This window comes from Euprymna scolopes, chromosome 2 (genome assembly GCF_053919585.1).
Source record: "Euprymna scolopes isolate OS-2025 chromosome 2, ASM5391958v1, whole genome shotgun sequence".
In the NCBI taxonomy this organism is placed as follows: Eukaryota; Metazoa; Mollusca; class Cephalopoda; order Sepiida; family Sepiolidae; genus Euprymna; species Euprymna scolopes.
This window is the reverse complement of record NC_136483.1, coordinates 116,413,042-116,439,801: the sequence shown is the minus strand read 5'-3', so window position 1 is coordinate 116,439,801 and position 26,760 is coordinate 116,413,042. Positions and strand designations below refer to the sequence as shown.

The 26,760-nt window shown below is 34.6% G+C and overlaps 1 protein-coding gene across 19 annotated transcripts in view; it reads right to left on the bottom strand.

Moving 5' to 3' along the window:
* LOC145294584 (calcium-dependent secretion activator 1-like) overlaps positions 1-26,760 on the bottom strand; it is a 649,478-nt gene that overhangs the window by 289,125 nt on the left and 333,593 nt on the right. For all 19 annotated transcript variants that reach the window (XM_080141411.1, XM_080141392.1, XM_080141393.1 and 16 more), the window contains exon 5: positions 10,576-10,697. In XM_080141411.1, coding sequence (XP_079997537.1) covers positions 10,576-10,697 — 122 coding nt within the window. The remainder of the gene's footprint in view (positions 1-10,575; positions 10,698-26,760) is intronic.

Sequence of the window (26,760 nt, the reverse complement as noted above, 5' to 3'; positions counted from 1 at the left end):
ATGCCTGAAAGGATTTGCACCAGAGAGTTATAAAGTAGATCGCTGAGAAGTAGCAAATGTTTTTAAGGGTTATATTCTAAAAGCATACAGAAAGTGGTCTCAGCAATGACCACAAGTGCAGGTTCTACTACACAGAAGTAGAGAGTGTGAGCCAGTGTAAGGTTGTACTACTATACAATGTAACATAATGGAGTGCATATATATCTCCACTGGACCATCTGTAAAGTGTGGCAGCAAGTCTTAGGAACATATACTAGAGAGAACAGTTGGAAATAAGTCATACACCATTCATTATGACAATGCAATTCCTACAGTTATGTACCTAGAAAATGGAGCTATTAAATCTGACATAGTGAGATGGAACAAGAAGGAGAAAGAAGCTACCTTAGTAGAAGTTAGTGTCCCAATGATGCTGGGTTAAACAAAGCTGAGAAAAGATAACGAAATACCAAGTTCTTTTGTATGACATGAAAAGAAACTGAAATCTTATGACCATCTCCATCATTACAGTAATTATAGGAGCAACGGGCCTCATGAAAAAGAATTTTTAAAATTACCTAGCAAATCTACTTAGCCCAGGAGAGGTACAAAGGTATAGTTAAAGGGATAGTTAGAATCTTAAAAAGACCTCTTGGTTGTAATGTCTGAGATAGCAGGTGAATGTCTGGCATCTGGTAGGATGCCCCATCCCGGCTAGAACAAAATAAAAAAAAATTGAAAAAGAAATCATGAAGACTATTTTAAAAACTTTGGAAAATACGCAGACACATGTATTGATTTCTTGTAGATGGGCAGAATTTGAAAAAAGTTTGATAGCACCTAAATGTGAATCGAGTCGATAATTCTATACGTGTACATCAATAGTTTTATGATGAGTAGTTTCAGACAAAATATTATATATTTATTTCTTAGTTCATTTCTGTTTTGTTTAATACAACTTCAGTCTGGAGACGGTTTTTTTTTACAAGCAGTTTTAGACAAAATGTTATATGGTTAATGGATTGAAAGGAATCAACTTCTAGAAAACTTGGGTTTGGATTAAAGTTACATAAAATAAAAACTGATTTTTTTATACTAATAACTCATCACTTACCAAGACAAAAGGTCACTCGAGGATCACAGTTAATGAGATTGTCAGTTGATTGCTGAACAACATTATAAGAGTTTAAAATGGAAAGGGTTTGGCAAGTATTTGTTGTCATTAGACTTGAAGGCAAGCATATTATAGTTTGCAAAGAAGCAGTCCTGTGTTCTTGGAAAGAAACTTTGTTCATGGAAGCTCCACTTGGTTTTAAGTACACAGAGAAAGAACAGAAATTTTTTTTAGTGGCAATAAGAAGTCGAGTTCTTACTGTGAATGTTTTACAGAGGGAGATTAGAGATTAGAGCTCAGTTGAGCACATATCATGGAAATAATGATAGAGTGGAGAACGAGCAGCAACGTCTTTTCTGGGGTAAACTGTCTGTATGAAGGAGAAAAGATCATACCCTACTGGATTGCGTAGTTGATTTTGTACTCTGTCAAAGTAAGAAATACTGCTCTGAATAGTACCTCTCCAGATGTGACAGCAGTACTCCATCTAGAACATAAATGGTTTTTTATATAGGTATAGGATTGCATCAGGAGTCAGATACTTTCTGGAGCAATGAAATGGACTAATCATTGAATGTTTTAGATGGTGGGAGGAAGGTCGAATGAAGCGAAGAGGAGAATATGAAAGAAGGAAAAAGAGGGAGTTGTCATAGCAGCATATGAAAAGAAGAGTAAAAGGATGACAAATAAATCAGGCTTGTGCTTTAGATTAACCTTCATCATGAGTTACATCTTCCGCTTGGTACAGACTGTAAACCCACGTGATTTATTTTTCGACATTTCTTCTGATCCAGGGCAAGTTGGTTGATGGACGCCCAACTGTTAAGAGATGTCCAATAAAAAGCAGTTTCTCTTAATCTCCTCCTTGGCTTTCCTCTGCTTCTTTTGCCTTCTAGCATCCCCTCAAAGCATAACTTTAACAGACCAGTTGTTGATCATTTGGTATGGCCAAAAAGTTTAAGGATTTTACTTTTGATTTTATCAAATAGAGGTGTAGGGAGTAGTTTGACGGAGGGTGGATATTTTGTTTTTTTATCAGGCGATGTCCCATAATCAAATGCATTATGTGATTTTAAAACACCTCAATGCGATTGGCTAGTTGTTTAGTCCATGTGATACAATTAAAGCCATATAAAACTACTGGGAGGACATAAATTAAATAAACTTTTATTTTGACAGTTATCAGCACCTTTTTTTGATTTTAGAATGGTACTGTGTTTTTAGAAAGTCGCCCAACCCAGCCCGATTCTGTGTTTCAATGTGTCTCGTGATCATTGGAGAGAGTTAGTCTATGCTCTAAATAAATGAATTAGGTGATCTGTTTGATGGGTTTACTCTGATAATCATGTGATCTAGTTGTAGGCATACATTCTGTTTTCTCTAGGTTTATTTTTAATCCTTTGCATTATTTACTAATAGATTAACCTTACAACACAGTATTAGTTACTTATATTTCATCTACTGTTTTCTTTCTATTCAGGACTTAAATATGTATCTAATAGTGTAGATGTCACACTCTTATTGGACCTAAGTGCCTAAATTCATGTATTTGGGAATTTTAATTTTAACTACAAAATTGACTTGGTTTTTTGACTGCACAGATACAGTTGGTAACAGTAAGCATAGTTTGTCTATTGTCCATTTCCTTTCACAAAATCATCTGAGGATCAGCAAGACTCATTTATCAACCTATTCTTGACTACACTGCCTAAGGTTTGTGTTATGGATGCTTATAGCCCACTGAAGAACACAAATCACCTCATGATAACGGTTGATATCTCTCTAAACTTCCGATTCCAAACTGAAGCATTGTTACCCAAAACAATGAGATATTACCAACAGGTTGATTGGAAATCCATCAGAGATCTCATCAGAGACACAGATGGAGTAAAAATTTTCTCTCACTGCTGAAAATATGAGGAAATAAAATAGATCAAAGCATGCATAGGAGTATTCTATAATAATATTATGATCAGTAAACAATTCCTGCACTATCCAAACACCATGATGTTGCTTGCATGGCAATGGATAAAACTGAACTATTTGCCCAGTGCTTCACCTTAAAGCTCCACTTTGGAATCTACAAACTACTTTCTCTCAAATTTTTCACTATGAACAGAAATGACACTTGATGATTTAATCATCACCCCTTCCATGTACCATGATATCATAAAAAAAAATTGGCATCTCTAAAGCATGTGGACCTCATCTTATCCTTGTAATAATAAAAAAAAAATATGCTTTACTGAGATGTCCCCTACAAACTATAACAAATGCTTTCATGAATATTCCTTCCACGATAGCTAGAAAATTACCTCTGTAGTACCAGTTTTCAAAAACTCTAATTCTACTGCAGATATCCTAACGGTCATCTCTGAATGCATCTACCATACACCAGATAAGGCAGGTAAAGCAAGAGCAGTAACATATGTTATCCAAAGTTTATGACACAGTCTGGCAAGAAGGATTTACATGAAATAAATTTCTATGGTATTATTGAACGAATATTTAATAAAATCATATCCTCTTATCTAAAATAAAGATTCAGGTTGTCCTTGATGGTCGTATATATCAACAACATCACGTTAAGGCAGGTATGCTCCACGAGTCAATCCTGGGACCTTTATTATTTCTGATTTTCAAAACAACCTCCCAGATACTATTGCGTCTGAGATAAGTATATTTGCTGATTACACCATGCTCTATTCCCGACATGTGGAAAAATCAAATGCTCTCATATTCAAGGTATTAAGATAAAAACAAAAAGTAGTAAGTCCTCTGACATACATGCCCATCATACAGTATATTGATACTTAATGGCTGTCTGAGATAGCTCCCATACATTTATATCAGATCTACCTCTACGTTCCATGTTTAAAAAGAATGTGTCCTCCATAGTATCAGACCTGATGGAAGGTTAATTGTAGTCATAGACCGCTTCATACCCTCCAAAAAATTCCAGCAAAAAACCTAACAGCCAGCCATAGTTCTCTCCAGAATGTGCTGCTGCCATTGTTCACAGAAATCACTATTTCAATTGCTTTCAACGTAATAGATGTATTGAGACTAAAGCCACCTTCAGGACTGCCAGCAACCACTGTAAAAGAGTAATAAAGAATGCAAGAGTGTTGTATGCTCAGTTCATCAACTCCAAAGTAGCTAAGTAGCAGCTTGGTTCGCACCAATTTTGGCAAATAACAAACAGGGTCCCGAACAGAAGTGTGTGCTTTATCTCAACCTTCATCAATGGACCAGACAAAACCAAACTCATTGCTAAAAACTTTACAGCTAATTCTACCCGATGTGATCAAGGCCACCAACTCCCTGTATTTCCTCCTGTGTCTGAAAACATGCTATGCTACATACAAATATCTGTGCATGATGTTGCCAAGCTAATCAAAAACCGTGATTCCAATAAAGCAACCAGCCCTCACGGTATTCCAATTATAGTGGTCAAAAAGCTTCAATCAGAATTAGCTACCATACTTACAAATCTGTTTTAGCATTGTTTTAAGGAGAATGCTGGAAAACTTCATCAGCATGTCACGTATTAAAAAAATTCAGATGATCGATTATCTCCCTCTCAATACAGATCAATAAGTCTCCTATGTGTCATGAGTAAGTTGCGGGAATCTGTGTTAAATAGAGAAGTAGTCAACCACGTCAGCAAAAATAACCTCCTCAGTGATATGCAATATGGTTTCCATTCTGCTAGATCTACAGCAGATGTGCTAACAGTTATATCTCATAGGATTAGTGAACCTCTCGATATAGGCTTCCTTTCTTGGGCAATTACCCTTGACATATCAAAGGCCTTTGGTAGGCTATGGCATAAAGGTCTATTCCACAAAATCTCCAACGCTGATATAGCTGGAAATGTCTTTTCAATTATTAAATCATTTCTCTCTGATAGATTGATGGGCAGAAATCAAAAGCTCACGGTATTAATGCTGGAGTCCCTCGGAGGTCCATTCTGGGCCCAACTCTCTTCCTGATCTATATAAATAATCTCTCAAATCACACCTAAAGATCATTTGTAGACATTTATGCTGATGACACTTCGATCTATGGCAACACTTCAAAGGCCGTAAATGACCAAGTTCTCTCTGATTCTCTCCCCTCTTATCTTGATTATGTATTGCAATGAGGAAAGAGTTGGCTGGTTAATTTTAATGCATCTAAAACCAAGCTTCTATTTTTCCATCATCAACATTCCATCTGGCATGAATCAAAATGAATGGCTCTTGTCTTGGGGAGGCTCCATATTTTGACAAGCTTCTAGGTCTGACTTTTACTCCTGATCTGAGATGGATCAAATCTGTTGCCAAGGCTGCTAGAAAAATAGTGGGATCATTCTACCTCTTCAGTAGGAATCTCATTGCTGATGCAATTCTCTGCCTGTATAAGAGCCAAGTACATCCCAGAATGGAGTACTGTTGCCACATCTGGGCAGGAGCTGATAGAAGCAGCTTATCCTTCCTTGAGTTTAAAATATACTTCGTAGCCTAGTGAACGATGCCCTTTTCTCTTCCCTGCAACCTTTTTCCCACAGAAGAGACATTTTGTACCTGTCTCTGTTTTATCATTATTTTCATTGCAAGTGCTCGTCTGAGCTCCAATCTATGGTCCTCCACGTCCTGACTTTCACAAAAAACACTCATCTAGCTGAAACTACTATAAATAACTTCCCCACACTCTTTATCTGTGCCTAAACCTAAACGTAGATTCCATGAACAAAGTTTCTTTCTTAAAACTGCACGCCTGTGGAACAATGTTCCATTTTCCTGCTTTCCAACTGACTAGAGTATGATTTTCTTCAAGTCCAACATAATCTAATTTATGATGAGCCTCCCCTTAAGTAATCCAAGTTACCAAATTTCTAATAGTAACAATTAATACTAAATGTTCCTTTTGACTACTGTACACTCATTAACCCTTATCCTCAAGTGGCCTCCGGGCCTTGATAAATGGTGACTCTTGTAAAAAAAAAAAAGTGTGTAAGAAGTTCAAGGAAAAAAGAAGAGTTAATCTCTTAAACCTGTCCAACACATGCCAGCATATAAAATGAATGTTAAACTGATGATGATGATGATGATGATGATGATGATTTCTACACTCATGTAATATTGTGTAACCCTGTTAGTTCAATAAATAAATAAATAAATACAAGCTAAACTGAGATGGCCATTTATCACGCATTCAGAAACTGGCTTTTCATGAGGCCTCTTGTGCTTTTCTAAATTTGACTATTCTCCAGCTGAAAGACAGCCAAATAAATATCCGTCAGGGAGGAGGAGCAAATCATTGCTTTATCAAATTGACCGCAAACAAACAAAAGTCTTTACAAAATAAATGACGAAAATCGGAGATCAATTCTGTGAGTACAAATTGGCTTCAAAATGAGTTTGTCTCTATTTTGACAATTGCGTGAATTATCGACTGCACAAGTGTTCAGGCTCCCGATTGATTCTTACATTATTTCCCCATTTGATGTTTTCTATTTTATTTATCTTTATAAAAATAAACCTGTACCTTTGTTTGTTTGCATGTTATCACCTGCTATACCCCATAAAAAAAAACGACATTGTTTTAGACCAAAGATAAAATGCCAAAAAAATAAAATAAAATAATAATAATAATAATTAAGAAATATCTAGTGCTGCTGAGTGTCAAAAATTAACAGTTTATCCACTTCAAAATGAATTGTTCCAAAATCGAATATAATGTTACAAATAAAATTGTGTTCTCACTGCGACAATTGCTTTATTTATTTCAAGGATATTAAACTGAGAATTATTTTTAAGGTAAGAAAGAGAATATTTACTTTAACTATTAAAATTTAAATTGCTACACGAAATAAAATTTTAATATGTTCATTTTATTCATTAAAAAAATTATGTAGCCTTCTTTAAGGTAAAAAGAAATGGAAGATATTTAAGCAACTGTAAAATTTCCACAGGTTCTTGCTAGTCTTATATGTCTCTTTAGATAGAAAAGAGTTTATTTCAATATTTGTTTTCTCTTTCATCCAGAGCCAATACCAGGATACAGATTGGTAAAAGAAATAGTTTCAGCAATGCTAGCCCAATTCCAGGATAGAGAATGGTAGAAAATACAATAGTTTCAGCAATGAAAGACTCTGAAAGACTTCCTAGTGTTCACCATACTTAAATCCATGAAAATTGTCTGATTCTAAAAAGTAAACGATAGTGATAGATGATGAAATATGTCCCAAACAAAAACGAATATCAAAATATTTCTGCCATTATCAAAAAAAGATGAACACCAAATATTTTGATGTTGCTTTTTGTTTGGAACAGTTTTTGTCACATATCATTCTTTCTTTTAATTAATATTATTATGTTATATTATTTAAATTAATATATTGGCGTACTGACCGGCTCATTTGGCATATTAATGGGTCGTGAAATCAGCGTTTAATTCTAGGTCGAATTATACCAAAGACTTTTAAAAAAATGCTACTTGCTGCCTCCTTGCTAAACACTCAACATTATAAGAAGAGGATCAAGGACAAGTGGAGTAATCTTGAGAATTGAGTGGTGCCCTCCCTTTACCTTGGTGTAGCAGCTTATGAAAAGGGAGTCTTCGTGTTACCCTCAATTATAGTCAGACACTTAGCTTTAAATGAAATTCTTTAGATTTCATTTATAAAAAAAAAAACTAAACAAAAGAAACACTGAATTTGTAAAGCCTTGGAATATGGCTATCCTCTTTAAAATCCAAATGCTATAATTAATATAAAGCATATATAAATTTTTAGGTATGGACATCAGCAGACAACAAAACAAAAATCAAACTGATTTTGACACATAAACAAGATTGTATATATTAGACTGCTCAACACTCAGCACTTCTGACATTTCGGACTACAAGATTCTTGAACTAAACAAAAACTAAATTTTGCTTGATGACCAAAAAAGCTTATATTTAACTCAGAATATGAATGTTTTTTCATTCATGAACTTTTCAAAATCTGCAAGTAACTGGATTTTTTTAAATGAAAATCGCTCCAGGCAAAGCATGAAGCCACTTGATGTAAAGAGCTATATATATCTATATCGTTCAGGATCAAAAGTTAGTCAATGATAAGTGTTAGATAAATAGATTCCGATCCAGAAAATAGCAATTGTTCTCCATTTGTCAGAAACACTACTCATGAAATGTGAGGACTAAAGGATGAAAAGGGAATTGAAAGTTAGGAGGCTGCTGAAAAACACAAGGTTCACTTTCTTCCAATTTGAAATCTGTAATTAACTCAGAAAACATACAAAAGGATAAAATCAATCAATTGCTGATTTAGTATGTCTAGAAGGAATGGTGGAAGGGTGAGAAAATGGCATTTTGGACTTTCAGATCAATCAGTCAGCAAATCAAAGTAGTGAGAGACAATCTACAGTCATCATTATCATATTCAGTTTAAAATCTGCTGATTACGATAATTGCAGAGTACAATGATTGATGATGATCTTATAGCATTTATGTGATTAAGATCTATTGTTTTACACATTTATATGTTATCACTTATGTATGGATTGCTACATGATTCAGTGAGATAACACAGATATGTTAAGACTCATGTAGTGATACTCTTGGCAATTAGAACCCTTAGTGCATGCACAACCTTTTTCCATTCCCACCCAAACTATTTAGCAACAAATTTATAAACAGTTACAATCGAGATGCCAACAGACATCGTACGAGGGGTGTGCAATAAGTAATGCCCTGACCCACTTCCCATAGCAATAGAGCAACAAAACTTAGCACAGTTATTAGTCTTTCTCTACATAGGAACCACCCAGAGTTATGCATTTCTCCCATCATTTGATGCAGCTCTGGAGACCGTTTTTGTAGAACACCCCAGATTGGTCCTCCAACCACGATGTGACTTCAGAAATCAAGGCTGCATAATCTGGGAAACGCTTTTCTTTCAAAAACAGTTGTTTCATGGCTGGGAAGAGGTGAAAGTCAGAGGGTGCAAGGTCAGGAGAGTAGGGAGGATGGGGGAAAATTTCATAACCACACGCCCGTGCTTCTGATCTGGCGACATGCGAGTTGTGGACCGGAGTGTTGTCCTGCAGGAGTTAAGCATAATAGGCTCCTGTAATTGTGGTACTTTTTCCCAGGAAATCTGTCATCACTACTCCGTCCTGGTCCCAGAAGACTGTGAGCATGACCTTGCTGGTGGAGGGCTACACTCTTGCCTTCTTTGGAGGTGGTGAGTCCAAGTGCTTCCACTGCATTGACTAGGCTTTGGTCTCTGGATCATAATGATGGACCCAGGTTTCATCCTGTGTAATCAGTCTTTTGAAAATCTTTGACTCATCTTCTTGGCACATCTCCAAATTCATCCTCGAGCACTCAACGCGTTCTCGCTTCTGGAATGGTGTGAGCAACCTGGGAATCCATCTGGCAGACACCATATGCATATGTAAATGGTCATGAATGATAGTTTCCACAGACCCTGTACTAATCTTGACATCTTGGGCTATTTGGCGAATAGTAATGTGCCGAACTTCCAAAATGGCAGCCTCAACTTGACGGACAGATGCCTCATTAATGGCAGAAAGTGGCGGGGGGACCAGGTCTGGGAGCTGTTTCCACAGACTTCCAGCCATTTTTGAATTCACGATGCCAGCGTTTTACAAGGTCATATGATGGGGCATTATCATAATAAGTTTCTTTCATTTCATCAAAAATCTCCTGTGGTGTGCGTCCTTTCAAATACAAAAACCGGATCACTGCTTGACATTCAACAAGCTCCATTTCACACCTGACTCAGTTCAAACATCTGTAAAACAGAAACCACAATTAGTTCAGAGCTGTAGTTTGCCGCATAACCCGTAGAGATATAAATCATTGCACATGCAAAATTTCAGCTAGATCAGACAACTGGAAGTGGGTCAGGGGCATTACTTATTGCCCGCCCCCTCGTATTCCCTTTACTCATCTCTAGCAATGACTTGGTTAGATGAGATGAAGCTCATGAATTAAATTCCATTTCTATAGTACATAGATGTTGGTCAAAACAACCTGTCTTATATTCTTGCATCCCTAACTCTTTCAGGACAGTATTATGTGGTGATGAAACTATTGAATAAAATTGATATCAATTGTAGATAACATGTTTACTGCTTAAACTGAAAACTTGGTGACTCTTCTTCTTACCAACCAAGGTCAGTTAAATGAATACAGATGCAGTGACCCTACTACAAAATGATGATCTCCAACAAGCACCAATCACCTTCAACCTCTACAATATCTAAATTATTTCTAGTAGAAGGAATTTTGTATGTAAGAGTAGGAATCAGACCTTCTAAAATTTCAGAATTCAGACTCAAGGTCAAGTGTTCAACCTACTGATTCCACAGTGTTGTTATTATTATAGTCAATTATGTGAATGATTAATGGACTCATAAATTCTGCGGGCTTATAGAAACATTATTTAATAATTATAAACTTACCATGGTTTTGATGCTTCTGCTTGATCAGTCTGAAGCTTTTCTCCGCCTTCTACTTCCATAGTACAGTACACTATTTTATTGGGAGCCAGGGATCGAAGATTTTTTACTTCAATGACATGAACCTGTAAAAAGAAAAGAAAACGGAATTTATTAAAACAAAAATAAAAGAATAGCATCCTATAATTCTGCAGTAAAAATATAGGTTTGAAAAATTCATTCAAAGATTTTTTCATGCACCAACATAAATCTAGTTATATAAGATGAATGTCTCACTTTATCAAAAAGAAAAATGTCTTTTATGCAACACAGAAAACTGCAAATTTTTTTTTTTTTTTTTTTTTTTGGAAAATTCAGAACTACACTAATAAAGTACTGTAAAAACCCCTTTCATGATATTGAAATAAATTAGTGATGTAGATAACATCTGCGAAGAATCTGGTTATACTAACAGTTAAAAAAAAAAAACACAAACAAACAATAAATCGCATGTAAAAACAAACAACTTGAAGACTAGAAGCAAAAGCATAAACTCACAAACGACAATATTGCCATAATGATAACCAAATAACAAAATACATTAGTTTTTATGTAGGTTGGAACGTCAGAGATTGGCTAACAAATCATTTGCATATCTAACACTGCTCAATTTATCAACCTAACAAATATATTTACTGCAAGATGTTCTCGAGTTCCTATCAAACTCTAGGAAGATAACTTTCCTATTTCTGAATTTTTCAGATAAGGATTGAATATTCGTATTATTTGGATTCTTCAAACTACTGTTCTCATCTTGAATGTTATTTTAACTTTCTGTCAGAATCAGAATCTATAAAAAATTTCAAACTAAACCCTTTATTATTTATTTGCGAATTCGACAAGATACACCCAAAGAAGATTAGAAATTATGTTGACTGAAATACAAAAATAACACTCAAGATGAAAACAGTAGTTTGAAAAATTCAAACGAAAATGGGTAATTTTCCTGTTTTGCTTAATGAATGGCATAAAACACATATCCTTTTGCAGGACTTCATTTCTATGTTCATTATGCAGAGGTATCACTTAGGTTAATCATGCCACCCATATGTATGATGACCATTGTAAGGGTTTATAACAAGCATTACAAGTTTTACAGTATTTATTGTTTGATTAATAGTTTGTTTTCAAGATACATAACACTCACAAGCATGATTGAATTGATGATTTTTACCAAAGATATCAGCACAAACTGATTTCGTACGTTACTTATAAGAAAGCAGTTAAACAAAATGTACACTCATTCACTCTCATCTTATCAACTATTAAACCTTGTCGAATGCATTTTCTTTGGGTTTTCAGTAATGGATCATTAGTGCTGTTTTTATTTGCCAGTTTTTGTTTTTGAATGAAACCTTTGTTTAAGAAAAGCTCTGCCATTGACTATTGGAGTAATTAACTTGTGAGCGGAAATAACAATGAATCTGATTAGTTACTTAACTAAACTAAACCCCATGTGTGTAACATGGATTCCATGTGATGTAGCATGATAAACCTATTGAGGATGAAACACGGAAGATTCTGCATAGCTTAATTGCCATACATATATATATCATTTATATATATAATTGCCGTTCCTGTCTGCCTATTTATCTGTTTCTTTGTTCACAAACTACTCACAGATATTTGAAAATAAGCATCCATATTCTGAAATTACAGTTCTCTTGGTACTTAGATAAATATATTTCATTTTGATCAAAGGAGAAACAACATTATCACGAGGACTACATTCGCACTTGACAACCATATAAAGGAAATATGACGTTTTACTTTACTTTATTTAACTTATAACGTGAAATTTGAAGAAGTCAAAAGATAAGAATAGACATGACACTTGTAATAGGAATGTCGTGCATTCCTCATTAATTTCCTTAAAATGGCAAAGTGTGCATCAAGGAGGTAAAAGACTATTAATTTACCAAAATTTATTTCAATAAATATCCATTTAGTTATATCTCCTCTCACCTAATCAATGTTGAGTACATCCATATTTTGTGAGATTTTAAAAGTTGAACCTCAATAACCTTAAGTTAACAGTTCGATATTTGATTTGTACAAACTAACATTTTTTTTCAGTTGTTGTATCATCTTATTTACCTTAAACAAATATTTTGTTTCAGTTTTGTTTTTACAAAAATAATTATTCTGTTGCAGAAAAATTTTCTTCACTAATATCCTTAAAAGAAAAGTCAGCTTATGTCATTAACAAATATGCCTTTCACCAGTTTCCTATCTTACATAAAGAGCACATTCATTTCTTAACGTTGCTTGATTATCATATATTGCAGGTAAACACGTTTGTAATGATAATGGAAGTTCATGTTCTTTTTTTGTCTTTTTTTTACGAACTTAATATTAATAAAATTATTATATTATATTTATAAAAATAAATAAAAATAAAAAGCAATACATAATAAGGGATTAGTATTTTTAATCATTTTAAAATTGACATTTTCCGGTAATACCCAAGATGGCGTTCATATGAAATATGATTAGCCAAACAAAACACATCTAACATTGGAGCATCAAAAATGTTGCATTAACTAAAATCTGGTTTTTAATGAGTGATAGCAGAAGGCTATCTGAGGGTGTAAATAAAAACTTTCTCTCTCTCTCTTTTAAATATGATTAAGCAAAAATAAAATATTGAACAGGATTAAATATTAAAATCAGTTGGAAATACTATTTTTATTTGCCTAAGAACATGGACGGATATTTGCTATAATTGATTTGCAACAAAGAATTAAGTATCTACCTTGTATTGAAAAGTTATTAACGTAAAAAGAAAAAAAACAGTGAATAAATTGGTTCTACTAAATATATATATATATATATATATATATATACATATATATATATATATACATACATACATACATACATACATATATATATTATATGTATGTATGTATGTATGTATGTATCCATATAAATACATAGGTGTATAAATGGATTTAATGCTATAAATATAAGTTTATATGCATAAAATACAAAATAATTTTTAATGAATAAAAAACTTACTTCGCAAAAGATCATTAAATGCATTAAGACTACTCTGTTCTATCAAATGTTATCTATTTTCTTTCTTTTTTTTTACTATTGATTTTCTGTTGAGATCCACCAACAACATTTCACCTTTTGAATGATCGCGCAGTCATGATTTTATGGAAGGGGAGAGGAATATCTGTGCTGCTTGAAATTTATACACACACACACACACACACACACACACACACACACATAAATACAAACACACACACACACACATATATGTGTGGAAAAGTAGTTCATGGAATAGTGGATACGCATAGCAACATGCTGGTAGAAATACGGACTTAAACAAATTATTAAATCTGGACTATTGATTTGAGCAACCATATAAATTTAGGAAAATGAGTTTTATTAAACAGAACTAATATATATATATATATATATATATATATATATATATATATATATATATTTATATATATATATATATATATATATAATTATTATAAATAATATAATAATTCAACAGTGAAGTTTATTTTACTTAAAAAATACTAGACTCGTTAAATTCATTTGAAATAAATATCACTAAAGACTTCTTGAATCACAAACAATGCTCCTTTGATTATTTTTGAATCATGTAAATAACACATTGACAAGAACGTTCTTACAGCTTTTAACTTTTAAATTCAGATGAATGTATTTTGGCTCAAACAAAAATTTATTGATCAAAATAAGCACCATCAGAATGAACACACTTTTGCCAATATACAAAACAAGTGTATTTATGCCAGTAACGGCCTTTTTTTTTTTAACTAATGCTGGGTGTTGTTGCCGAAGTTTCTGATGCATTGCATCCATTTGTTGACAGTAACTTTTCCGCTATAATGGTTTCACCTACATTCAAAAACTGTAATGGATGAGACTGGTTGCAGATCACCAAACAATCAGCATGACCTTCTTTTGGTGTAACTCTGACTTTGAGAAGTGTCATAGTGCTTCATTGGCGTCCAACCATTGAGTTGAGCATTGCCGGTTGTCTAAAAGAACCCACTTTTATATCATGAGTCAAATCCCGGTCAAAAAAACAGATCGTTCTTGTTGCATAAAAGAAGGGAAGATAACACTTCATAACAGTGTTTCTTTTGTTTGTCATGAGGCACCCGTTTATCAAGTTTTTTGTCTTTCTAATCTCTCTCAAGTAGTTGGGAACCATCGTATACATTACATCGAATTCAGAAGCAAGTTCTCAAACAGTTGTGCGTGGATTGGCTTCGACTAAGGCTTTTAATTGATCGTTGTCAACATCCGATGGCCGACCACTACGCTCATCATCTTCAAGACTCTTATCGTCTCCACAAAATTTCTTAAACCACCATTGTGCTGTGCGTTCAGTAATGGTTCCTGGGCCAAATGCTTTGTTTCAGCAGTTTTTCAGCTTAGCTTGAATTGAAATAAGGAAATTGTGCGAATTTGCTTTTTTTCCATCTTGTTTTCAACGTTCTGAAAAGAAGACAATTGTTTGAAAACAATTGTAAAATAAACAGCAAATGCTCTTTAAAATAATGTATAAAGTAAATGTATTGTACGAAAACTTTTTTGAAAATACATCGTTTAAAATCAAAATTAAAAACTCCGCAAGAACTTTTTCATCAACCTAATAATATTAAACAAACAAAACTTAAATTTAGATCTTTTTTACACCACATTCCTAACAAAACAACAACAAAAAAAACCAATAAACATTCATTCCACTTCATAGACGCATCTTATATTTTGAATCTTAACATCTACACTAAAAAAAAAAACAAGAAAATGTTTTTTCCATGTCAAAACTGCACCACATATTTCGAATTTTAAGTTTTTTCTTTGAATTAATTATTTTGGGAAAGTTTTTGAAGAATAAAAACTAAAAGTTAATAAACACACACACACACGTGGAAAATGGAAAATTAAAATTTCTTATTTATATATCATATGTATGTATGTGTGTGTGTGTGTGTGTGTTTACACACGAAGGGCATTCCAAAAGCAATACCTTCTGTATTTTATTCTGCCCAAATGGATCAGAGGGAATTTTAAATGACATTGGTATAATAATTGAACTTGTGCATTTATGACTTAAAAATTTGTACAAGTAGATAGCAGTATTAGGCATTTGTACAACACATCATGCTCTCCTTCTTCAAATCTACAATATATGACAAAATAATGAAAGATAACTTAGACCATATATATATATATATATATATATATATATATATATATATATATAACTACAGAGAAGCTATATAATTTCTAACCAGATGCAAACTACCAAATAAGATTCAAACAAAACTTAATTAAAAGCCAACTGTTATCTTGTAAGTTAAATATTTTAGGTTTCTTTAAATATGATATCTTATTTTTTTTTATGATTTTTTTTTTCAATTTTACTTCGTATCTTTATCTTCAAAGCGAAAAAAACCCATAAAACAAGATTCAGTACTTCTGACTTTAGACATTTAAAAAAGTTCATTTATAAAAAAAAGATCATTAATTGAACTTAGTTCATCGCGTTAAGATTAGAATATTTTTTTCGAATTGAACGAGTGTCTGAAATTTAATTCCGGGAATTTAATGATTCTAGGGAACATTCTTTTCAATGAAAGTACAAATCTTTTGATTTTTTTTTTTTTTTTGTATGCGTTGTAGTCTAATATCGAAAAAACAAAATGGCTGAAACTCTAAATGCTGCTGTTTCAAAGCATCAAAATAAAGCATCAAAATGCGCAAAGATTTTAAATGTTTATGACAAAAGTTGGACTATTTAAAAAAATGAAAAATGGCTGAAACTTTTAATACTGCTATGCTTAAGTACAGTTTTGAAAGCATTAAAACATACCAAAATTTTAAGAGTTTATGATAAAAGTTGAACCTATTTAAAAAAAAAAATAAAGTGCTTTTTTTCATGTCAGTATGAAGCAAAATGAAAAAGTAATGTTACATAAGAACAGCAAACCTTCGAAACGAATTTAGGAGAGTAAAAAGTGAATGTTTAGTTTACTTTCGGCAGCCTTGTAACTCTCACTTCCCTTACAATATATGAGTAATGTTTCTGATGAAGAACTGTTGCTTTCATGGGTCAAAATCTATCCATCTAACACTTTCTGTTGACTAGTTTTTGACCTTGAAGAAGTATTTTTAGCCCCTTACATCAAGTGGGTCATGCCTGTCAGGAGTGATTTCCATAAAAAATGTTATTTTTTTTTTAATTAAGAAATTATTAATATACACTGAATTTTATGTTGATACTTGAACGTAGAAACATTCGAATTTCCCCAGATGTTTTTTAAACAACCGTTGTTAAAAAAAAAAAGTATATTGTTTTGTTGTACCTTTTATTGTTTAAATAATTTGACTTTGCTCGTTTTATTTAAAAAAAAAAAAAAAAAGAAGTTGAAAAGATATTTTTCACTTGGTAGTGAGCTTTGCAAGAGTGTCGGTGAGAGAAATACAATCGCCAAAAGATAAGTGTTTCATTATTTCTAGTCGCCACTTTGAAAAATCACTCGCAAATACGACTGTTTCACTCGCAATGTAGAGCCCTGGTAAGGAAAAAAGAAAAGTGTCTAACAAAAATATCCTTGATCAAAATGGAGGAATCATCTTTATTTTGATTTAGTTTTCACTTTAGTGTAGATAATAGTAATCATTGAAGGGTATCTCCATATCTACATGATTAACTTTTTTTTTCCTTTTTTTTTTACATAGGCATCAACACTTATTAAGGCCAAGATGCCACTCAAGGATAAGGGTAAAGAGTGTACAGTAGAAATTGGACAATATAGTAATCATTAGTAATGGAAATTCGGTAAATTTGTTAATTTATATGGAATGGCTCATCAAAAACCTGTTTACGTTAGACTTGAAGACAACCATATTGTAGTCAGCTGGAAAGCAGGAATACGAAAGACAATTCCACAGGCGTGCAGTTCTAAGAAAGAAGCTTTGCTCATGTAATCCACACTTAGGTCTCGGCACAGATAGAGTGGGAGAAATCAGTGATAGTGTTTTCCGCTAGACGGGTGTTTCTCGTGAAAGTTTGGCGAGGGGGGACAATAGATTGGAGCTCAGCTGAGCACCTGCCATGAAAATAATAACAAAGCAGAGACAAACTCACAACATCTCTTCTGTGAGAAAGAGGTTGCAGGGAAGAGAAAAAGACATCCCCTACGAGGCTACGAAGCCCATCCCAAATTCTACCAAGGCAGGACAAGTCCCCCCTAGCAGCTCCTGCCCAAACGTGGTAACAGCACTCCATCCCTGGACGTACCCGGCTCTCACATAGATAGAGAATTGCATCAGCAGAGACACCCACTGGATCGATGGAAGGCAACGGACTCAATGCATGTGTTCCATTTAAGATCAGGAGTAAAGGTCAAGCCCAGAAGCTTGTCAAAACATGAGGCCTCCCCAAGACGAGAGCAATTCATCTAAACCGATGCCAGATGGGGATCAGAGCGCCGATGACGCAAAGATAAAAGCCTGGTCCTAGATGCATCAAAAGTAACAAGCCACCTTCTTCCCCTTTGCAACTGTTTTATACTGGAGAGATTTAAAACCAGGAATGAAAGTGATCTGTTGTCCGTCTTTTTTTCTTTTTTTTTTTTTTTTTTCATTATAAATATGATTAAATGATTTTTTATCCTGGATTTATCGAATGATTTGTAAAGCAAACACTTAGCATTGTTAGGATTTCAATATAAAATCTCAACAAATTTGGAAAGGGCTTAAACAATAGATTAGATTAATTTTTTTCTTTATATTTTAAATATAATTATAGAGGATTAATATATAAAACTGAACAAACAGTAATACAAAATCAAATGATTATATTAATATAAACGTTTGAAGAAATAATTTTTAAAAAACTGGAAACAACATGCTAGTCATTGGAACTTTGTTAAGTAGTATACTTTTCTCCATTGGCACGGTACATACAACATGTTTTCCATTAGGTCTTTATCACATAGTAAACTTTCCACCAATAACACTATTTTCAATAATGATCTTAGAAACAACATGTTTACCACTGGAACTTTGTTAGGGAGTATACTTTTCTCAGACAATATCGTTTATAATACTGATCAAAATCAAGGAATTTAGGTCAACGAATCATTTCGATCCAGTTGTTCTTTTCTCATTTATTGTGCAATGATCTTAGCTCTTCAGGCGATAAAACACCACTGCTGACTTTCATTAAGCTCACCTTTCATGAATGGATTAGTCGCATTTTATATATATTAGCCTGTTCATTTTTTTTTAAAATTATTTTTCTATCATAATAGTAGGTAAACATTTTTACTTTATGGCAATTTAAACTATTGCTTTACTGTAACGATGCAAGCGGTAGTAGTAAGTTTGCATTTCAAAATAGATGGTACAATTGTAACTCGCTGTCCCTATTTTATCCTTTAGTTCTCATATTTCATAAGCAAAGTATCTGACAAAAGAAAAGAATTGCCGTTTTCTTAGTCAAAACACTTATCATGGGCTAATTTTTTTTATTGTTGATATTTCATTTAAAAATGGCCAAGTTGTATTCAGCAGTGAAACAATCCTACAATGATGTCTTCCCCATGTGGAAAACTCTGGCAAAGAAGCCATGTCCATAGGAATTCTACCCTGGTGCTAGACATATAGAGGCAGAACGAAAAGATTTTATCACTGTGATAGAAAAACAAGTTATTGCTGTGAATGTCTTAAGAAGAGGGAACGAAAGATTGGAGCTCAGTCAAGCACCTTTCATAAAAATAGCAATAGAATAGTGAGACTAGTAACGTATCTTCTATTGGAGAAGGGTTGTCAGGAAGAAAAACGACCACCCACTTTCTACTAGATTTCAAAGTGTGTACACTGTCAAAGACAGTCAATAGAGTTGTGTGCGGCAGCGCCTCCCCTAGTAGGAAGTGGATGATCACTTTTTTCCTTACAACCGTTCTCTCACAAAAGATATGGCAAAAGTATTCCATATATAGACGTATCCGAGTGTTATATAGGTTCGGGGTATCACCATGCTAGCCTGCACACCATCGAGCCCTAGGCGATTGCCCAGTTTGTTAATGGAGGGGGTGGGGAGAAAGACACCATGTACTGCAAACCATTTCATTTTTTTTTTTTTTTTGCTCCATAAAAATAATGATTTGATGAAATAAGAAAAGTAAAGGACAATGAAAACAGAGGAGGAGGAGGGGGGAGGCGTTTATTATTATTATTATTATTTAGGATTGTTGTTATAATCAAACTCATTTTATCAACAAATATCCATAAAATGATAACCTTGGGGCAATCATGTTTCCAGGGGTGATAGTGGAGTTCTTCCTCACCCACCCTCTTATCTCTCTCTTTATTACGTTTTGTTATCGTTCTTTTTACGCCCCAATAAAAACCGTCATAAACAAACCTGTTCAATTCAGGAGTGAGACAAGAAGCAGATCTGAATAATTCAACAAGAGGAAAAAAGAGATTGTAATGTTGTATTGACCATCTATAAACTATACTAAATGGCTGATTTAAAAGAACACAATGAGTCACAACTGCAGTTAGGCAGAAATGTAGACACAAAAATCAAAATAAAATATACATCATCAACCACAATAGTTTTTATTATGAGTTTCAGTTTATTCTTCTAATAGGCCTATTTTCTTTTTTTTTTTTTTCATGTCTAACAGAGTTGGTTGCTTGTTAACCTTTACAGTGGAATAACCCATGTTGGGTCCTTATTTACTTGGCTTCACACGATCAGTATTTATTACGGAGAGGGGGGGGGGAGCAGCTCCTCCAAAAGAAGCACTTAAGATTGGGACAAAAACTTAAATGCCTTAGTCTAGAAGGATTTCTTTTTTACTGACCGAGAACAGAATAGATGAAGTGTAATATCAGAAAGGATACTACACTTTATTCCTAAGTAAAAGTCGGTCAGGCAGAAATGTTGATAAAATATCATTTTCTAGCTGTATCAACCCCGAAGTGTTGGCCGGAAGTGTTCTCACTTTCATTACTGCTTCGCTTTTTGCCTTTTCTTTTTTTTTAATATTTATTTTTGGAAAGGTAGTTCAATGTCCATGAAAAAAAATCAGCTGGACATCCTATGAAATGTTAGAATTTTAATCCCATATAAAATTAGTTTTTGGATTATTTGGATTATTCACACGACTGTTCTCATCTAAAATGTTCTCACAACGTTTCAGTGGATGTAACCTTCAAACTTCAAGTGCGTCTTGTTGAACTTGAGAATCTTTCTGTCAAATAGAAATCTATACAGAATTTCAAATAGAACTCTTTATTTAATCTACAGTGGTAGCTTGCTCTCGTTCTATCAGCCATCCCAGGCTACATATATTTGTACGTAACTGTATTTCTTAACAGGGCCTGGACATTTTACTTACTTAGACTTAAACCCCACATCCTGTGACGCATAAGACAGTCAAAGTATCCCGTCGGTTTTGATCCGAAGCAAGATCCATAGCGCTCCTCCAGCTTCTTTCCATTGCAATTGCATTTCTCAAAATAAAAGTAATGGATAAAAGTGCTAAGTGATAATCAGTTTTAAATCTGAAAATTCTTCTGTTTGTGTGAAACAAGCACTATACTGGCAAAGGATGAGAAGAAGAAAGTTTGATGTCTTTGGAATGAAATGTTTAAGAATTAATCTAGGAGTAACTTTGCAAGATAGACAAGATTGCAGACAAAAGAAATACGCTTAACATTATTAACAGATCGATCAATGATGTTGTTAAAAAAAGAGAAAGAGAGAGAATATATATTTCCCGGCTACCAGACTCTGCTATGTGAAAAATCATACAAAGAAAATTTCATAGAAGAAATATTAATAGAATAACCCCTAAAAGAAATGAGCAGACCAGGATTGATATTAACGTGTTTTCACAAGCATTTAACGAAACTCTACATAAATCAAGTAGGCAAATCACTGCTGAAATACTATATTTTATTGTAAGCCATTTTACTGCTATTTTAGCAGTTGAGAGAGAAAATTGTTGGTTCATAATTTTCCCAACATAATTCATGCAAAAGTAACAAAAATAACAATAAAAATTAACATCAGGCAATCTACTTTAATATTAGTTAAAATAACCATCGATGCTTGATTTATTGAACGTTTCTCTTCTGTACATCAACTCATCTGGTATAAATAAAATAAAAGCGCTATCAAAATAAATAAATAAATAAATAGAAGGATGTTGTAGTTGGCTTGAAGCATTATGCATAGTGTGTAAGAAAATCAATTTTGAAGCTAATGACAATGCAATTTGATTGAAAACCCCGTTAGATACTAGAGATGACGACAGTGAAAAATTCAGTAATTTTTAGTTAAATTTCCAAAAAGAAAAACAAAATTGCTGTTGTTGTTGTGATGATGATGATGATGATGATGATGATGATGATGATGAGAAGAAGAAGAAGAAGAAGAAGAAGTTACCATCTATTTTCTATGCTGGCATACACTAGCTGGTTTTTAAAAATTAACTTTCAAATAGACCAATCTCTGGCCAGATCTTTATTTCTCTCAAGTCCATTCTTAACACTTCCTCCCATGTGTTCCTTGGTTTTTCCTAAAAACTGAACCTGCTAGCTAACCTGCTAACTGTTCTACATCTACTAACCCAAGATCTTTTATCCATTCTTTCAACATGGCCATACCATCAAAATCTCTTATTCCACACGCATCTCCCTAGAGAATGGGAAAGGCTACAGGAGAGAATGGGAAAGGCTACTAGATACAGACCTCCTGTATCTTCGGTCTCCCTGTAAAGGGGTTTATTATTGTATCTCAGAGTGTCCCTGCAAAGGAACATGGGTTGATATACAAATATGAGGATGATCCTTTCACAAAGTAAACCCCAACCAAATGTTCCCCCAAAAAATATATGAACAAGAAAATAATAAGAAGTAAACACTGGCATCATCACCATCATCATCACCATCATCACCATCACCATCACCATCATCATCACCATCATCATGACGACGCCCAGGATGAAAAGGTCCCCTCAGCATGTGTACGCACTGAGCCATACGTGGAAAATAACAGTGCAACTTTTCCCAGTGATACTACTACAGGTAGCAACACTACACTGGAGAATCCACCAGACCAGACAAATTCTGATCCTGGACTCCGGAAAAAACAAGCAAAGACCACACGAAAACGCAATTATAAAACAGTGAATTGGTCGATTGTGGAAAAGAAAAAAATCCTTCACTGCTTCAAATACTTAAGATTTGAAAAATGGGGTAGGTGCAAGGACAAAATATTCGAGGGCCAAATAAAAAAAACGGATCTACCAAGAGAAAAACTGGAGGCAACAACAACCAAAAAATTACTCTCTATAAATTGATAAATATATACGTCCACATGAGATTAATGAGATAAAGGAGAGAGCCATAAAAGTGGCTGAAACTGACTTCAATTCCCAAAAAGACTAGGGAGAACACCACGAAACACAGTGGAGCCGGGAAGAAAAGTGGACCCTTATATGGACAATGGAGTATGCCAAAGCCAAATATACAGGGCTGAAAGAACGGTGTGCAGAATGGCAAAGAATTTTCTACGACCATTGCCCATACAAAAATAACATCCCAAAGGGAAGACTGACTTCCCAGAAATCCAACTTCTGGATGAGTGGAACATTCTCATATGATGAGATTGCAGAACTAAAACGCTGCACTCACCAGATGGTGACAAACGGGAAGTGCCCAATCGACAACCCCGTCCCCATGCAGGAACGTAACCAGACAGCCAATATATATAGCCCAGCAACAAACCCTGCGACACAGGCACGTGACACAATGGAGAGATCTCCACCGAAAGAAGGAGCACCCACCAAAATCTCCTCATCAATGAATGGCCTGTCAAAGAAACAAGACCACCAGATTCTGAGGAAACAACAGAGCCAAAATAATAATCAAAATCTACTGATAGATGCAGAACAGATTGAGCTAGAGAACCTGCTGGCCAATCAAATTGAAAGAACTTGGCATCTACAACTACAAGACCGACCCAGACTGGTCCAAATAAAGATGACCAAGACCTTCGAAAATCTTGCTGTAAAAGTGAACGATGCCCTCTCTAAGTTAATACCAACAGATGCTTCGTTAACAGAAATTAACCATGCAACATATGGGGCCGCATGGTTTATCCAAACAAAACTCCTTCCCTAAACATCAGAAAGGAAAAAAGGAGCACACAGGAGGTCTAAACCAAATGAACCATCTGGAAAACCAAACTCCAAAAAAGGATAAATGGTCTCAGAAAAGAAATATCCCCGATATCTTCTTTCCCGCGGACCGAAAATCCCGGACAAAACTTAAAAAAGAAGGTGAGAACTTTAAAATCTTGATACTCCCTTCAAACCATGAAACAGTTAAGAGCCCATATAGCAGAAAATCAGGCAAAAGTGAAAGGCTGTGAAATAAGCAACAAAAAATTGAGTCCGGGTCCATAAACAGGTTGTTTGACAGAAACCCAAGAATAGTGTACCGAAATCTCATCAGGGATAATATCAAAGTAACATCACCACCAACACAAGAACAGATCGATAAATTCTGGAGGCCACTGTATGAGGACCCAAAACAACATTAGGAGAGGGAGTTGATAGGCACAATAAAAGGAGCAGTCAAGGGCAAGGAAAAAATGCCAGCGTTGGAAATTACCAAAGCAGCTTTAAATAAAAAGATAATCCACTACAGCAACTTCAAAAGCTCAGGAATTGATAACATTCCAAATTTCTGGCTAAAAAAGCTGACGGTACTACACCAACACTATGCCCAAGCATTCAACCGAATTATTGGTGGCAAAGAAGAACCACTAGAATGCCTCACTATTGGCAAAACAACTTTTATATCCAAGAGCCAGGAAACACCTTTGCCAAATAAATACCGGCCTATCTGCTGCCTTTCAACCACATACAAATGGCTTACTGGAATAATTGCCGATGCAATTTATCAGCATTTGACTGATGGTGAATACCTTGAGAAGGAGCAGAAAGGGTGCACGAAAAACAAGCTTGGGACAAAAGATCAACTTCTTCATAACAAAACAATCTTGGAAGACTGTAGGAAGCGACAATGAAACCTGTCAATGGCCTGGATTGACTACAAAAAGGCATTTGACAGTGTGCCTCATTCCTGGATAATGTGGTGTCTGGAGCTGTATAATGTTGATGTGAACATAAGATCTTTTATTACAAAACAAATGACAATGTGGCAAACATCTATTTCCCTACACCACATGGAAGGGACAATACACTCTTCAAACATTAGCTTCCAGCTAGGCATATTTCAAGGCGATAGCCTATCACCGCTACTATTCTGCCTTGCAATCGATCCACTCAGCAAGCTTCTAAAAAAAATGTGATGCCGGGTACAATCTCAGTAGAGGCAGAAAAAAAGATGAAAGTAAAAGAGTGAATCATTTACTTTTCATGGACGATCTAAAACTCTATGCAGAGACAGAAAAACACCTTGTCTCCCTGATAGAAATTGTGAAAACGTTTTCAGATGATATCTGCACGGAGTTTGGATTTGACAAATGTGCTAAATGCACAATAAAAAAGGGGAAAAACAACATCCGAACATCTTCGCATCAATGACAGCCTCATTGAAGATTTGAAAGAGGATTCCACATACAAATACCTCGGCATTGAGGAAAACATAAATGTGGAACATGAAAAAATGAGACGTAGAGTAGAACAAGAATATACAGTACACCTGAAAAAGATTCTCAAATCTGAACTAATCCCTAAAAACAAAATTACGGCTATAAACCAGTTTGCAATACCTGTGATCACGTACGGTTTCGTTATTAAAGACTGACCTCAATACAGGCTCGATACCAAGACCAAGAAACAACTATCCCTACATAAGGTAACATACCGAAACCAATGCATGGACAGGATATACCTACCACGAAAGGAAGGGAGCTTAGGCCTCACTGAATTCAACCATGCATATCGAGCCACTATAGTAAGCATGGGCCAATATATTAAAAGTTCAACGGACATGACAATGGAAATGGTGAAAAACCATCATAATCATCTTTCACAACAAACCTCAATTACAAAGCTTGCTGAAAACTTTGGAGGAGTCATATCGGAGAACACTGTTGATGCACACGATAAACCACCGGCACAGATTGCAAGAATAAAAAGGAAAAAATACACAGAAATAGAGATTGAGACAAGAAAAGAAGGATGGAAACAAAATAAGCAAGCAGGGAAGTTCCTAGAGGAGTTGAACCAGGAGTACATAGACAAAGATGCTTCATTCCAATGGCTCAAGAGTTGGAGACTTCCATTTGATGACGAAAGACTTATTGTAGCCAGTCAATATCAGGGTTTACTCACAAATGGATTTAAAAAAATGGCTGGCCTACAAACAAATGGGCAGTGTAGGTTTTGCCACTTAGCGATTGAAAGCGCAAGCTACCTAATGATTGGATGCACAATCGTATTGGCAGATGGTCTTTACACTGCACGCCACAACAAAGTATGTAAATGCCTCTATTGGAAGATCTGTGGAGAGATACAACTTGACAGATCGACGAACATCTGGGAACATGAACCACTACCGATAACATCAAACGGAAAAGTGACCGTGTTCTATGACAAAGACATACAGGCAGGCAGATACATAAAAGACAAGGCCATCAAACCAGATATTGTTATATGGAACAAGCCTGAAAGAACTGCACTCATTGTCGATGTCACAGTCCCAAATGATTTCGGCCTTAACAGAGCTGAACGGGAAAAGATAACAAAATATCAGGACCTAAAAAATGATCTAAAAACGACATGATGTCTCTGAAAGAAATAAACATTATACCGATTGTGATAGGAGCAACTGGCTTAAAAAAAGAATCTTCGGAAATACTTAAAATTATTCCAAGGAAGACCAAGCTGTAACGAAATACAGATAGCAGCTATAAAGGGAACGGTATCTATTCTTAAAAGAGCCCTCGGATATAAATTTAAATCATAACAGAATCAAGCGTTAATCACAGGAGGAAGCCCCTTGATCTCTTAAAACTTAGTGAAGTAAAATACAAAAAAAATTCAGATTAATTTTCCAATGATGTCATCAGATCTAAGCCTGTATTTA